Genomic DNA, 13,383 nt, shown 5'->3' on the forward strand with positions numbered 1-13,383 from the left:
ATAAAAAAACTACCCAAAGGTACTCTTGAAAGGTCACTAAAATCAATTCAAAGCTCTACACATGCGCGATGCAAGTACGTGAGCATTAAATTGATAAAAATGATATCAAATAAAGATAAAGAAAAATGGATAAATTAAAGGTTATAGTTGTTTTTTTTAATATACCATAGTCAATTGTTCGGCACGTGCCGCTAATAAAATTAATACACTAGAATAATTTATCCAAAGGTCAACTATGAAGGCCACATAAACTTATCTTGACATCCATGCAACAAGTCACAAAAATCATGCAAGTGTGTAAATTCTCGTGCTAGAAAACTTTCGTAAAGTATCTATTTTTTCAAGAATTTGGGTAAAAATCTGAAATGACATGAGTAGCTGAGGGAAATTATCCAAGAATCGATGTTAGTGAATTAACATGCATTATTAAGATAAACCACATGGTAAATAACCCGGAGAAATTGCTACCCTAGTACATCAATGAGACTTTTTTAAAATGCGATATAAAAAACCTACCCAAAGAGACTCTTGAAAGGTCATTAAAATCAATTCAAAGCTCTACACAAGCGCGATGCAAGTACGTGAGCATTAAATTGATAAAAATGATATCAAATAATTAAAGATAAAGAAAAATGGATAAATTAAAGGTTATAGTCAATTGCTCGGCACGTGCCGCTAATAAAATTCATACGCTAGAGTAATTTATCCAAAGGTCAACTATGAATACGACATAAACTTATTATAAGATGATCTTGACATCCATGCAACAAGTCACAAAAATCATGCAAGTGTGTAGCATTCTCGTGCTAGGAAATCTCATTGGCTGTATTGACTTTTTGCTGAATATATCTTATCAACCTAGCTATAGACTGCCTTAGATTTTCAGATATAATTTGATGTTATTGTAGTTTTTATTTTTTAAAATATTTTTAATTTGAAAATATATTAAAATTATGTTTTTATATTTTTTTATATTTATTTTTTACATTAACACATAAAAAAAGTTAAAAATATAAAAAAGATTAATTTAAAATAAAATAAGAAATTAATTTTTTAAAAAAAAAACATATAGTGCCGCAAAGTGTATCTTATACTGAGATTATTCACTACGTCCAATCCTTTCAACGATAATTCTGGAATCTGATTGAATTAATTAATGGTATATTAATTGTTTGTAAGGAAATTTATTTATTAACTCATCTCAACTTGGTTTATCTTGTACGTTTAACCTTTGAAAATTAACAGTTGATTATGGACTCTCTCGATGATTATCCAAAAAAAACAGTTGATTATGGACAATCTTGCCGGTGGTTTAAAGGATAATTGTAAAAAAAAGTACTCAAATGACGTAGTATGATGATAAAGAATTTGAGATCCGCATAGTAAGTCTCGAGTTCAAGTCAGGATGTATATTTCTTGTAAGAGCTTGGAATAGCCGGGATTTTACTCGCTTATCTAGGCTCACAAAGTGCGCTTTTCAGATCGAATTAAAAAAAAAAAATAATTGTAATGAGAAATTTATTTTGTTTCTGAAAAAGTACAATTTTGACCAATAAAAAACTTCCCTCAAAGAAAGAAGGTTATGTTAATGGAGTGCAATATATGACAACGTCATCATGATCCTACCAAACACAAAATTTGATCAACATGGATACTGAAGCATAGGATCATCTATTAGTTGCAGGCATGCATAACGAGCAGAAAGATTACTAGAACGTACAAGCTATCAATCCGATTATTATTTCAATCGTTTGAATAAACAAAAAATAGTTCATTGAAAATTCAATGGCTGGATTGTCATTGCCCATGTAACAGAACAAGAAAATATGAACAAAGCTAACACCCCAGGAATTGCTACCATAAATTGTCAACTTCTTGCCTTGTAGAACAAGTTGGCTACGATCCTTGTTTGGAAATTTTGACGTTCCCATTTGTCGGTGTTCCTCAGCTGTAATACAGATCATGGTTGAATTATCATCATCTTCTAGATTAATAGGGCACAAAATGTTCATAAACAAGCACCCTTCAGAACTATATAAATAAGGGAGTCTCTTGCATCTTTCTATATGCACAAAACATTAAGAATCATGAACTCTCTAAGCTCTTTAATGTTCCCATTCCTGTTTCTCTTTCTGTTTTCATTCTCATGGGTAGCTTCAGCTGATCGTCATGAGGATTTTCTTCAATGCCTTCAATATCAAAACTCTAACGCCATTTCTAAGGTCATTTACACCCCAATCAACTCCTCATATTCATCTGTCTTGCAGTTTTCTATACGAAACGGCAGGTTCAACACAAGTGCCACCCCGAAACCACTAGTTATTGTTACACCTCTAAATGTAGCCCACATTCAAGCTGCCATTACTTGTTCCCAGAAACATGGCCTGCAAATTAGAGTCCGCAGTGGTGGCCATGACTACGAGGGTCTCTCTTATGTTGCTGTTATACCCTTCGTGGTTGTTGATCTAATCAATATGCGAACAGTTACTGTTGATGTAGCAAATAAAACTGCATGGGTTCAAGGTGGGGCTACTTTAGGCGAAGTTTACTATAGAATTGCCGAGAAAAGTAGAACTCTTGCCTTCCCAGCGGGTGTTTGCCCTACAGTGGGAGTTGGTGGTCACATTAGCGGAGGAGGAACTGGCATGATCATGCGTAAATATGGCCTCGCTGTAGATCATATTATTGATGCACAATTAATCGATGTCAAGGGTAGAATCCTTGATAGAGCATCAATGGGAGAAGATCTCTTTTGGGCTATTCGAGGCGGTGGAGGAAATACCTTTGGAGTAGTTGTTGCTTGGAAACTAGAATTGGTTCCAATTCCAGCTTCTGTAACTGTCTTCAATGTCACAAGAATATTAATGAAAGAAGATGCAACAAAACTCATTCATCAATGGCAATACGCAATAGAAAAGTTCGACGAAGATTTATTCTCAAGAATTTTCATATGGAGATCAGCTAACTCTACTCAAGAAGGAAAGCCAATGATACAAGCTGCATTCACTTCTTTGTTTCTTGGCGGGGTAGATAGGCTTCTTTCTTATATGCAAGAGAGCTTTCCCGAGCTTGGTTTGGTGAGAGAGGATTGCATTGAAATGAGTTGGATCGAGTCTACAGTCTACTTTGCTCAATTTCCTCGTAATACATCCTTGGAAGTGTTGCTTAATAGGGGTCCTCGATCCACAATCTTTTTCAAAGGAAAAACTGACTTTGTTAAGGAACCTATACCTAAAACTGCATTGGAAGGAATATGGGAAAGGCTTGACCAAGTCGATGCTGAATCGGCTGAATTGCAATTCACTGCCTATGGAGGAAAGATGAACGAAATTGCAGAATCCAGCACTCCATTTCCTCATAGAGCCGGAACTCTATACCAAATTCATTATGCAATCTCTTGGGATGAAGAAGGCATTGAGGCATATGCAAAATATATAAGTTGGATCAGAAGGCTTTACAGCTACATGGCGTCTTATGTTTCAAAAAATCCCAGACAAGCATATGTCAACTATAGAGATCTTGACCTAGGAGTGAACAACCTAGGCAACACAAGTTACAGACAAGCTAGCATTTGGGGTACCAAATATTTCAAGAACAACTTCGACAGGTTGGTGCGAGTCAAGACCGCAGTTGATCCAGCTAATTTCTTTAGAAATGAACAAAGCATTCCTCCTTTATCATCTTGGTGATAGAAGATTACTGAGTATAGTTATATAGAAAATATGATTGGTAATAAATTAAATATTTGGTTATTTTATGTATAAAATTTAATGTTGTATTGGGTTGTACGTGCCATGTGACGTGCTTGTCTTATAAGATTACAGCATACCCTAATAAAGATAAATCAATTAATATATATATATATATATATATATATATATATATATATATATATATATATATATATATATATATAGATTAAGATTACTTTGTACTTGTCTTGCCTATATATAACCTAGGATTTCATTTTCTATGTCTTTCATAACTTATTTTTGGATTATTCACCAAATTCATTTTTTTTCAATCTAAAAAAAAAAAAAAGAAAAGGAGGAAGAAAATAATGGAACACGACACAGTGCCATTTTAAACGACATTGTACTGCTTCTTCTTCCCCTACTAACATAGAGGCAGGGAAGAAGAAGATTTTTTTATTCTATTTTTTGCCGCCTTTTCTCTGTTGGGGATTCCAGCTTCCCAATGTGTGGACCAGTGGTGTTCTGATAGCTGCCTATTGGAGGCTAAGCACACTGGCACACAATATTTAACGTGGTTCGGCAAAACCGCCTACATCTACGGGAGAAGTCCATATTATTAGAGATAGAGAAAGGATACAATACAAATACATGGAGGAGGATGATCACTTCACTCAAACTCTACTCCCATTGCTCTGACACACGGCTGCACATGGCAGCAGGGCTGCTGCCCTTGGCAGCCCCTCTTTCTCTCTTGTTCTCTATTGCTTTGCTCTCTCCTCTTCATCAATTTGTGCTGCTCTCTTGATGCCTATTTATAAGCAAGAATGGTGCCACCAGCTCCAGCTCTTCTTCAACAATGGTGGTTGCCAACCTTTGACATTTGGGATGGGTGCACATGGTTGGTACAGCTCCAGCTGCAGCTGCTGTATTTGTCAATGGACGGTGCCGTCCGTTAATGGTTACTGCACATTAATGGCAACAAACCCAACAATAACCCCCTTTGCCATTAATGTGGGGCAACTGTCCTCTTGCTTCTTCAGCACAAGCTTGCATCCTGCAGCTCTTCCAAGCTTTCCATTCTGAGAGCATCTTCGGCCAAGCTTACATGGTACTTGCCACACCTTTCATTCACCAGAGTTACCAAAGCACACGTTTTCTCACACAAAAGGATCACTTCAACTAGATGGTTTGCCACTTCACATCTGAAGAGTGTTATCGCTTGTCTCTGGGACAACATTCCCCTTCAAGTGTATCAACCATGCTTGGTCCAGAATGATTTATCAAGCCTCACATCAAGGCTTACAATACCCCCTCAAATGGAAATTTCCATTTCCAAGTGCGACAGTCATTATCTGAGTATCTCAATATGATCACGAGCTCACCACTCTTCCAAGAGTCTACTCATCTAGGAGTTGTGTCTGCCCTCTGTTCCACCCTAGGAACCACGCCTTACTTCTCCGTGAGTCTCTCGCTCTTAGTCCTAAGAGTTCAGGTAGCTCTCCATCTTTAACCATGTGGGCAGCCCATTAAAGGTTGATCTATATATGTCTTGATACTCTGAGTATTACAATGCCATCACCGAGCTCACCACCTTGACAAGAGTCAACTTGTTCCAAGAACCTGTGCATGCCTTCTGCTCATTCCTAGCAGTCGCATCTTAATGCTCCACAAGTCACCCACTTATTGTCCAAGGCAAATGTCTTCCAGCTCATTGATCTTTAGCATAGAGGCAATATCCATGAAAGTCAATCCTGTATTTGTCTCCATACTCATCATAGCCACTCCATTGGCTATCCATACACCTGTCCACTCATATCCATCCATCACATTGGCTTTAGGGCATTCTGAACTGGGCTTATATCGTGGCCCACACACCTTCTCTAAGGTGTCTTCGCCCGTAGTCATAAGGCGGTCTGAACTGGGGCTCCTATCACGGCCCTCACACCTTCTTTATAAGGTGTCTTCACCTATTGTCATAAGACGGTCTGAACTAGGGCTCCTATCATGGCCCTCACACCTTCTCTCTAAGGTGTCTTCGCTTTTCATAGGCGGTCGCATCCTCTTTCAGCTGAGATGCTTCAAAGTGGCTTCAAAATTCTCTACCACCATGTGGACTTGAGAGAGATTACTGCCACTGATTACATAGAAAGAGAAAGCTGCGGTACACTCCTCGCAATCCTCCATCTCGATTTCTATGTTTGGAGCTTCTGTGCTTTTTTGATTGACAGCTCCACCTACACCAACTCTCTTTGGTGTCTTCGCCTTTCAACATAGACGATCGCCTTTTATCACAGGTGATTGCACCCCCTCAATTAGGTGCCTCTACAACAGCTCATCTTTCCATCCTTGCATGTATTGGAAAGATCTTCGCCTGTTGTCTTCATCAAGAGCACAAGAGACTTTCTGCTGTACAACTTCTAACAGTCTCTGCTCTGAGCTTCATTTGGGAACTCTTCTTCTCCTTGCACCTGTTGTCTCATTACAGTACCTCATTGGATCCTACGGGTGCTCCTGCACAATCTCCGTGTGCCCTCATGCAATTTCTGTTCTCCAGATTTCTCCCTATTCCTTGCTTATGTTTGACAGCAGCTCATCCTGTCACAACACTTGTCCAAGTAAAAAATAGGGTGCCAATCTTTATCTCCTTGCTGTATTTCTCTTCCATTATCAAGGTCTTCATCAATTCTCCATTCAAGAAATCACAGTCACCGAATCTAACTTCTTTGGAGAAATCACCACTCCATCAGATCCTTGAATATATGGAACTCAACTGTTCCTTTGTGTCTTTATCTTGCTAGTCTTCAACCGTTTCATTTCAAATTGCTATATATAAGAAAATAGTACTCTATGGATAATCCTTCCATTAAGAAAGTTCCCAGTAAAGATTGGAGGGGTCACACCGGTCCCGCTTAAAATCCTATCTCCTAGACAGAACTTCTTAGGCCATATCTATCCATCGTACTGTCTTTCCGTATATACAACCATTTGCTAGCTTTGTTGCGGCTTTCCTTTACAAGTGATCTGGAATATACTGGTTTAATACATGATTTCTCAACATTTGGCGAGACTATCAGTGCTTAGATTCGTCAAGATTGGTCTTCGTCAATTTCCACTCTCCACCTCAAATTGTCCACATGGCTGGGTGTCCAGAGTGTTCCAATTTTGCCTTCCCTCAAGGCAAGTATCATTCCCCCACTTAGCAGTTCAAAACATGTAATTGGGTAAACATTTGAGTCTTCTTCTTCTTCATCTCCATCGACCACCACGATGACTTTCAGATGCCTCATAATCGGGCAATCTCTTTTGTTAATTCACCACCACCATTTTTGGTCTCCAATCTCAACGATCGGACCATACCATTGTATCCAGAATGATCAAATTAGTTGGAAACAAGTCTGAAATCATCCTAATCGCATTTCAGATAGCTACGATTTGATCAAAACAATTCTGGCCTGATAAACGGCCCAGATTCAATCTCAGATCCGGTTGCACGTAAGATCAGCTACACTGGATCCTATCCCTCGGTTTGCGGCTCGGCGCCATCTCGGCTCGGCTCAGCTCGCGGCTAATGACGTGGTAGGTGGGTCCCACTGTGATGACGTGTCAGATGACTGGTCGCTGATATGGCATGCGTACTGTGTATGATGATGTCACAATTACATCAGGCTGACATCATCCTTGGCATGCCTACTATGTATACTGACGTCACTATTACATCATGCTGACGCCATCATTATCCGGGTCAGCCACATGGGTCGGGTCAACTGGTATTCGGGTCGGGTCATCCCATCCGGGCAAAGAAGACGCGTGCCACGCGAAAGGCGCGTCTGCGCGCGGGGACAGCCACCTCAGCGGCGCGTGGGGGCATGTCCGACGTCTGATTTCGACGCCGTTTTCACCAGTGGCTTCGTCTCTTCCTCCTCTACACAGTGGTATGGTGAAAACACCATTTTGACAACTTTCATTTTTGAGCAAAAAATCAAACACCACTTTAAACTATAAGCTCTGATACCAATTGTTGGGGATTCTGGCTCCCCTATGTGCGGACCGGTGGTGTTCTGATAGCTGCCCATTGGAGGCTAAGCACACTGACACATAATATTTAACGTGGTTCGGCAAAACCGCCTACATCCACGGGAGAAGTCCATATTATTAGAGATAAAGAAAGGATACAATACAAATACATGGAGGAGGAGGATCACTTCACTCAAACTCTACTCCCATTGCTCTGACACACTACTGCACATGGCAGCAGGGCTGCTGCCCTTGACAACCCCTTTTTCTCTCTTGTTCTCTACTGCTTTGCTCTCTCCTCTTCATCAATTTGTGCTGCTCTCTTGGTGCCTATTTATAAGCAAGAATGGTGCCACCAGCTCCAGCTCTTTTTCAACAATGATGGCTGCCAACCTTTGACATTTGGGATGGGTGCACATGGTTGGTGCAGCTGCAGCTGCAGCTGCTGCATTTGTCAATAGACGGTGCCGTCCATTAATGGTTGCTGCATATTAATGGCAACAAACCCAACATTCTCTTCCTCCCCACTTGCATGAAAACTAACACAATCCACGCTCCATGACCTACCACAATCATGGAATTTCATTTTCTAGCTCTACTTAGAGTTCCATTGATTTTTTTATATGATAAAGAAATACTAATTTTGTTTTTCATTATAAGAATATCATCTAGTTAGCTTACAAGTCAATTGAGAACAAGTACTTGTACAAGAAATTTTAAAAGCGGACTTCTTCTATCGGTCTAGTTAATTCAGAAAAGAATTAATAAATTTTTATGTATACTAATCTCAAAATTAATAACATGGGTAATGAACCTACTTAGTCCCATGCTAAGCTTCCAAATAAAATAATTATTTTATTTAGTGGGGAAAGAAAAGAAAAACTACTATCTTCATTTAGCCCCTTTACACTATCATTATCCAGTACTATTTCATTACTTCAAAGTTCAAATCATGAGATCCTAATCTTCATCCTCAGATTTCACTACTTAAAATAATGTGAGCCCACAAGCTCCTCTTCATTGAAGATTTCAAATCCTTCGTCCATTCCTCGGAAGCTTGGTTGATGGCTTAGTTTAGATTTCGCTTTTAGCATCGACTAGATTGGTGGCCTGCGTGACATTACGAGCTGAATTAATATTTTTTTAACTAGGGAAAAAATAGTCAAGTGGACTTTTATGTTTTTAAAAAAGTAAGAGAAATTTAGTAATCAAATTAAATTGTGATTAATTTAATAATATGATAAAAATATGAGGCAACAAAATAAAAATAAAAAACTAGATTGGTTTAGGGTTGATTTTTAGCATTTTTGAGGGCTATGGACTGGTTTAACAAGGTTTCTAGAGTGTTTTCTAAGTATTTTTGGTAAAAAATAGGTTGAAATGAGTTTATTTCTAAAAATCTTCAGTACCCTGTTTTTCCAACCACCACAGTGACCAGATTATAGAGCTTCCCAAACAACGTTTCCTATATATATATGGTTGAGGTAGATTGCATGTCATTCACCCTATTAATGTTTTTTTAAAAATAAAGGCCCACATGCAGGCCGTTGCTTAATAGGTTAGGCGTTAGGTCTAACTTAACAAACTTAGCAGCATTTGATTTGATTTTTTAAAAAATATTTTTTAATTAATGCCAAGTTTTTCAATTTACATCTATTAACTTTTTTGTGTAAAAAAGACGTTGACAAATTATGCATGTTCAATTTTTTTAATTAATATTTTGATGTTTCAGATTTGATCCTTATTTTTATCTCGGTTATGTTTTGTTTTTTACGTTGATAATTCACGTCACGGTTTAAAAAGTTAACGTGGATTAAAATTCTTTTTTTTTTTTAATATTGTCCGTTCGACATTGTTTTTTATTTTTATTTTGTTTCCTCATACTTTTATCATATTAATCAAAATTTAATTTGATTTAATGAATTTCTCTTATATTTTTTAAAACATAAATGTCTCCTCAGCTATTTTTTCCCTAGTAGCATCACGCACGCCACCTATCCTAAAAGCGAAATCTAAACCAAGCTTCCGAGGAATGGACGAAGGATTTGAATCTTCAATGAAGAGGAGCTTGTTCTAATCACTTGGCCGGCCACTTATGACCATAAAAAAACACTATTCATTCCTTTTATAATTCACCAATTTTCTTTAATTACACTCTTGAGACATAGTTCTTTTAATTACACATTAAAACCCACATTCCTTCTTTCTTTTAATCTAATCTAATGTTTCTTAAAAATCTTATAAAAAATCAATATTAAAAAAATTAATTTATATAAAATTTTAAAAACATCATAGATGAATCATACCAGCTTCTTTAACAATTAAATATACTCAATATCATTAAAAAATAATTGCAATATAAAAGAAGCTAAATAAGTGAAAAAAAATTACTGAGAAGGGGTATTAATTAAATTATATACCAAGAAATTATTTTAAAAAATACATATAAAATAAGGCATTAATTAAATTTTTTTTTAAAAGAATTAAGTTAAACGTTGCTGGACTTGGTAAGCTAAACCTAACACCTGGCCCATCAAGAAATGGCCTCCGCATGAACCTTTATTTTTAAAAAACATTAATGGGGCAAACAACGACATGTTATCCATCTCAACCATATAGGCTGAAAAAACAAGATATTAGATTTTTTTTAGAAAACACCCTAGAAACCTTATTAAACCAATCTGTGGCCCTAAAAAATGCTAAAAATCAACCTGAAAAACAAAATCTCCCCGATTTCAGATCTATTTTAGACATTTTTAAGGTAAAAGAAAACAACATAATCTAAACTAACATCAACTTTCTCTTTTTACACCGAAATCTAACGACTCCCTCTCTTTCCTTCCATATAAAAAAAACTGAAAATGAGAAAAATAGAGTTAAGTATCAAAATTAAATTTTTGAAAATTATAGCAAAAAAATAGAAGACTAAAATGAACTTTTAAAACAAATTTTTAATCCATCATCTATTCAACCTGCCTCTTTCACTTCAGTCTTTTATCTTTCAATTCAACCCTCTCTTCTAAAAAAAGATGCAATTAGATACTAATTTGGATTTAAAAAGGTTAAATTACGCAAAATAAAAGTTTGAAGACCAAAAGAATTCAACTGAAAACTGATGTTTAAATAGGTACTGGTATAGGATTTTTCCTACAATAAATTAATCTATACCAAGATCAAGATAAGATTTTGATTACATCAATGCATAATAATTTTCAACAGGGTGAATCACATTTACTAATCAATATAATTTGGTCAAATTGATTAACAAGGAGGATATCCTCTTACACCAAGAATTAATCTATGATATGAACAATGGTTGGGGTAAATTAGTAAACAAATAGTGGAATTGAACAATGGTTGAACAATGGTTGGGGTAAATCAGTTCTATAAAGCCTCTTAAACCTCTTGTACAGAAAAATCACAATAGTCATGAGATCTCTAAGCATTTCAAAGTTGCAATTCTTGCTTCTTCCTTTCTTGACATTTTTATGGGTAGCTTCAGCTGATCATCATGAGGATTTTCTTCAATGCTTTCATTCTCAAAACTCAAACTCCATTTCTAAGGTCATTTACACCCCAATCAACTCCTCATATTCATCTGTCTTGCAGTTTTCTATACGAAACGGCAGGTTCAACACAAGTGCCACCCCGAAACCACTAGTTATTGTTACACCTCTAAATGTAGCCCACATTCAAGCTGTCATTGCTTGTTCCCAGAAACATGGCCTGCAAATTAGAGTTCGAAGTGGTGGCCATGACTATGAGGGCCTCTCTTATGTTTCGGTTCTACCCTTTGTGGTTGCTGATCTGATCAATATGCGAACAGTTACAGTTGATGTAGGAAACAAAATTGCATGGGTTCAAGCTGGTGCTACACTAGGAGAAGTTTACTACAGAATTGCTGAGAAAAGTAGAACTCTTGCCTTCCCAGCAGGTGTTTGCCCAACTGTGGGATCCGGTGGGCACATTAGTGGAGGAGGACATGGGATGATGATGCGTAAATATGGCCTCGCTGCAGACCACATTATTGATGTCAAATTAATCGATGTTAAAGGTAGAATCCTTGACCGAGCATCGATGGGAGAGGATCTGTTTTGGGCCATTCGAGGAGGTGGAGGCAACACCTTTGGAGTTGTTGTTGCGTGGAAACTGGAATTGGTCACAGTTCCACCAACTGTGACAGTGTTCAATGTCACTAGAACTTTGGAACAAAATGCAACAAAACTCGTTCATCAGTGGCAGTCGGCAATAGGAAAGTTTGACGAAGATCTATTTTCCAGAATTTTCCTTTCGAGAGTTAACACTTCTCAGGAAGGAAAGACAACAATACTCGCCGTATACACTTCCTTGTTTCTTGGTGGAGTCGATAGACTCCTATCAATGATGCAACAGAGCTTTCCCCAGCTCGGTTTGGTTAAAGAAGACTGCATCGAGATGAGTTGGATCGAGTCTACTGTCTACTTCGCGCAATTTCCACGCAATACATCCTTGGATGTTTTGCTTGATAGGAGTCCAGGATCCACAGTATCTTTCAAGGGAAAAACAGACTATGTGAAAGAGCCTATACCTGAAATCGCTTTGGAAGGAATATGGGAAAGGCTTAACCAACTGGATGCCCTAGTAGCTCAATTGCAATTCACAGCCTATGGGGGCAAAATGGACGAAATTTCCGAGACCAGCATTCCATTTCCACATAGAGCTGGAAATCTATTCCAAATTCATTATGCAGTCTTTTGGGGCGATCAAGACAGTGAGAGATCTCAAATATATACAAGCTGGATCAGAAAACTTTACAGCTATATGACTCCTTATGTTACGAAAAATCCACGACAAGCATATATCAATTACAGAGATCTTGACCTGGGAATGAACACCCTAGGCAACACAAGTTACAAACAAGCAAGAATTTGGGGTACCAAATATTTCAAGAACAACTTTGACCGGTTGGTGCATGTGAAGACAAAAGTTGATCCAGCTAATTTCTTTAGAAATGAACAAAGCATCCCTCCTCTCTCATCTTGGTGATAGTATATCAGAAAAATAATACATATTATTGTTGAATAAATTAAAAATGAAAGATAATAAAAGATATGGTGGTCTTCTTCATGTCTGACTAGACATGGATAGAATTTCACGTTGTATTGATTTGCCTAGTTAGTAATTAATAAATAAAGGTGTATAAATGTTTGATTTATAATAGTTGATGAATTATGGCACATGAAAAAACAAATTTCCCTCTTTTTGTCTCTTGTCTTGGTTTGCATGCTTTCATTTACAATTCTTTTCTTTCCTTCGCTGTAAGAAAAAAGAAAAGGAAAAAGCTTTTTTGCATTCCTTGTGTAAATTAGGAACATTTTTTCTTTGCACAGCTTAGACCTTACACGGATTAGGAATTTTTTTCTGTTTTGCCTTGGCTTGCGTGTCTCCACTTGTTAATTTCTTTCTTTCCCTGATGAAGATGTTGAAAGTTCTAATCAAGAAATTTATGACAAGCAAAGATTATGTTGAACACTAACAAGTATTGTTATAGTACAAATGGTAATTAATTAATTCCTATTTTTTAATTTAAAATTCAGTTGTTTGAAAGACTTGGCATTCCTACTTGAACATTAGAGAATGGTGGGACTTGATTTAAAAATGAGGGAGGGCTACCATCTATATATTGTGTACTATA

The 13,383-nt window shown here is 37.2% G+C and overlaps 2 protein-coding genes across 2 annotated transcripts; both read left to right on the forward strand.

The window, feature by feature from the left end:
- The first annotated feature begins 2,078 nt into the window (after positions 1–2,078).
- LOC7471680 (tetrahydroberberine oxidase) lies at positions 2,079–3,788 on the forward strand. Its single transcript, XM_002298984.4, has one exon. The coding sequence runs from the start codon at positions 2,088–2,090 to the stop codon at positions 3,687–3,689; it is 1,602 nt and encodes a 533-aa protein (XP_002299020.4). The 5' UTR covers positions 2,079–2,087; the 3' UTR covers positions 3,690–3,788.
- A 7,327-nt stretch (positions 3,789–11,115) lies between these two features.
- Positions 11,116–12,949, forward strand: LOC7480394 (tetrahydroberberine oxidase). The gene has a single exon (XM_052454091.1). It carries the CDS (start codon positions 11,139–11,141, stop codon positions 12,732–12,734), a length of 1,596 nt encoding a protein of 531 aa, XP_052310051.1. The 5' UTR covers positions 11,116–11,138; the 3' UTR covers positions 12,735–12,949.
- Positions 12,950–13,383: the final 434 nt, after the last annotated feature.

This window comes from Populus trichocarpa, chromosome 1 (genome assembly GCF_000002775.5).
Source record: "Populus trichocarpa isolate Nisqually-1 chromosome 1, P.trichocarpa_v4.1, whole genome shotgun sequence".
NCBI lineage: Eukaryota > Viridiplantae > Streptophyta > Magnoliopsida > Malpighiales > Salicaceae > Populus > Populus trichocarpa.

Bases quoted from the DNA above. Each gene is read 5' to 3' on its own strand.
- LOC7471680 (XM_002298984.4), top strand. From the start codon at position 2,088: ATGAACTCTCTAAGCTCTTTAATGTTCCCATTCCTGTTTCTCTTTCTG.
- LOC7480394 (XM_052454091.1), top strand. From the start codon at position 11,139: ATGAGATCTCTAAGCATTTCAAAGTTGCAATTCTTGCTTCTTCCTTTC.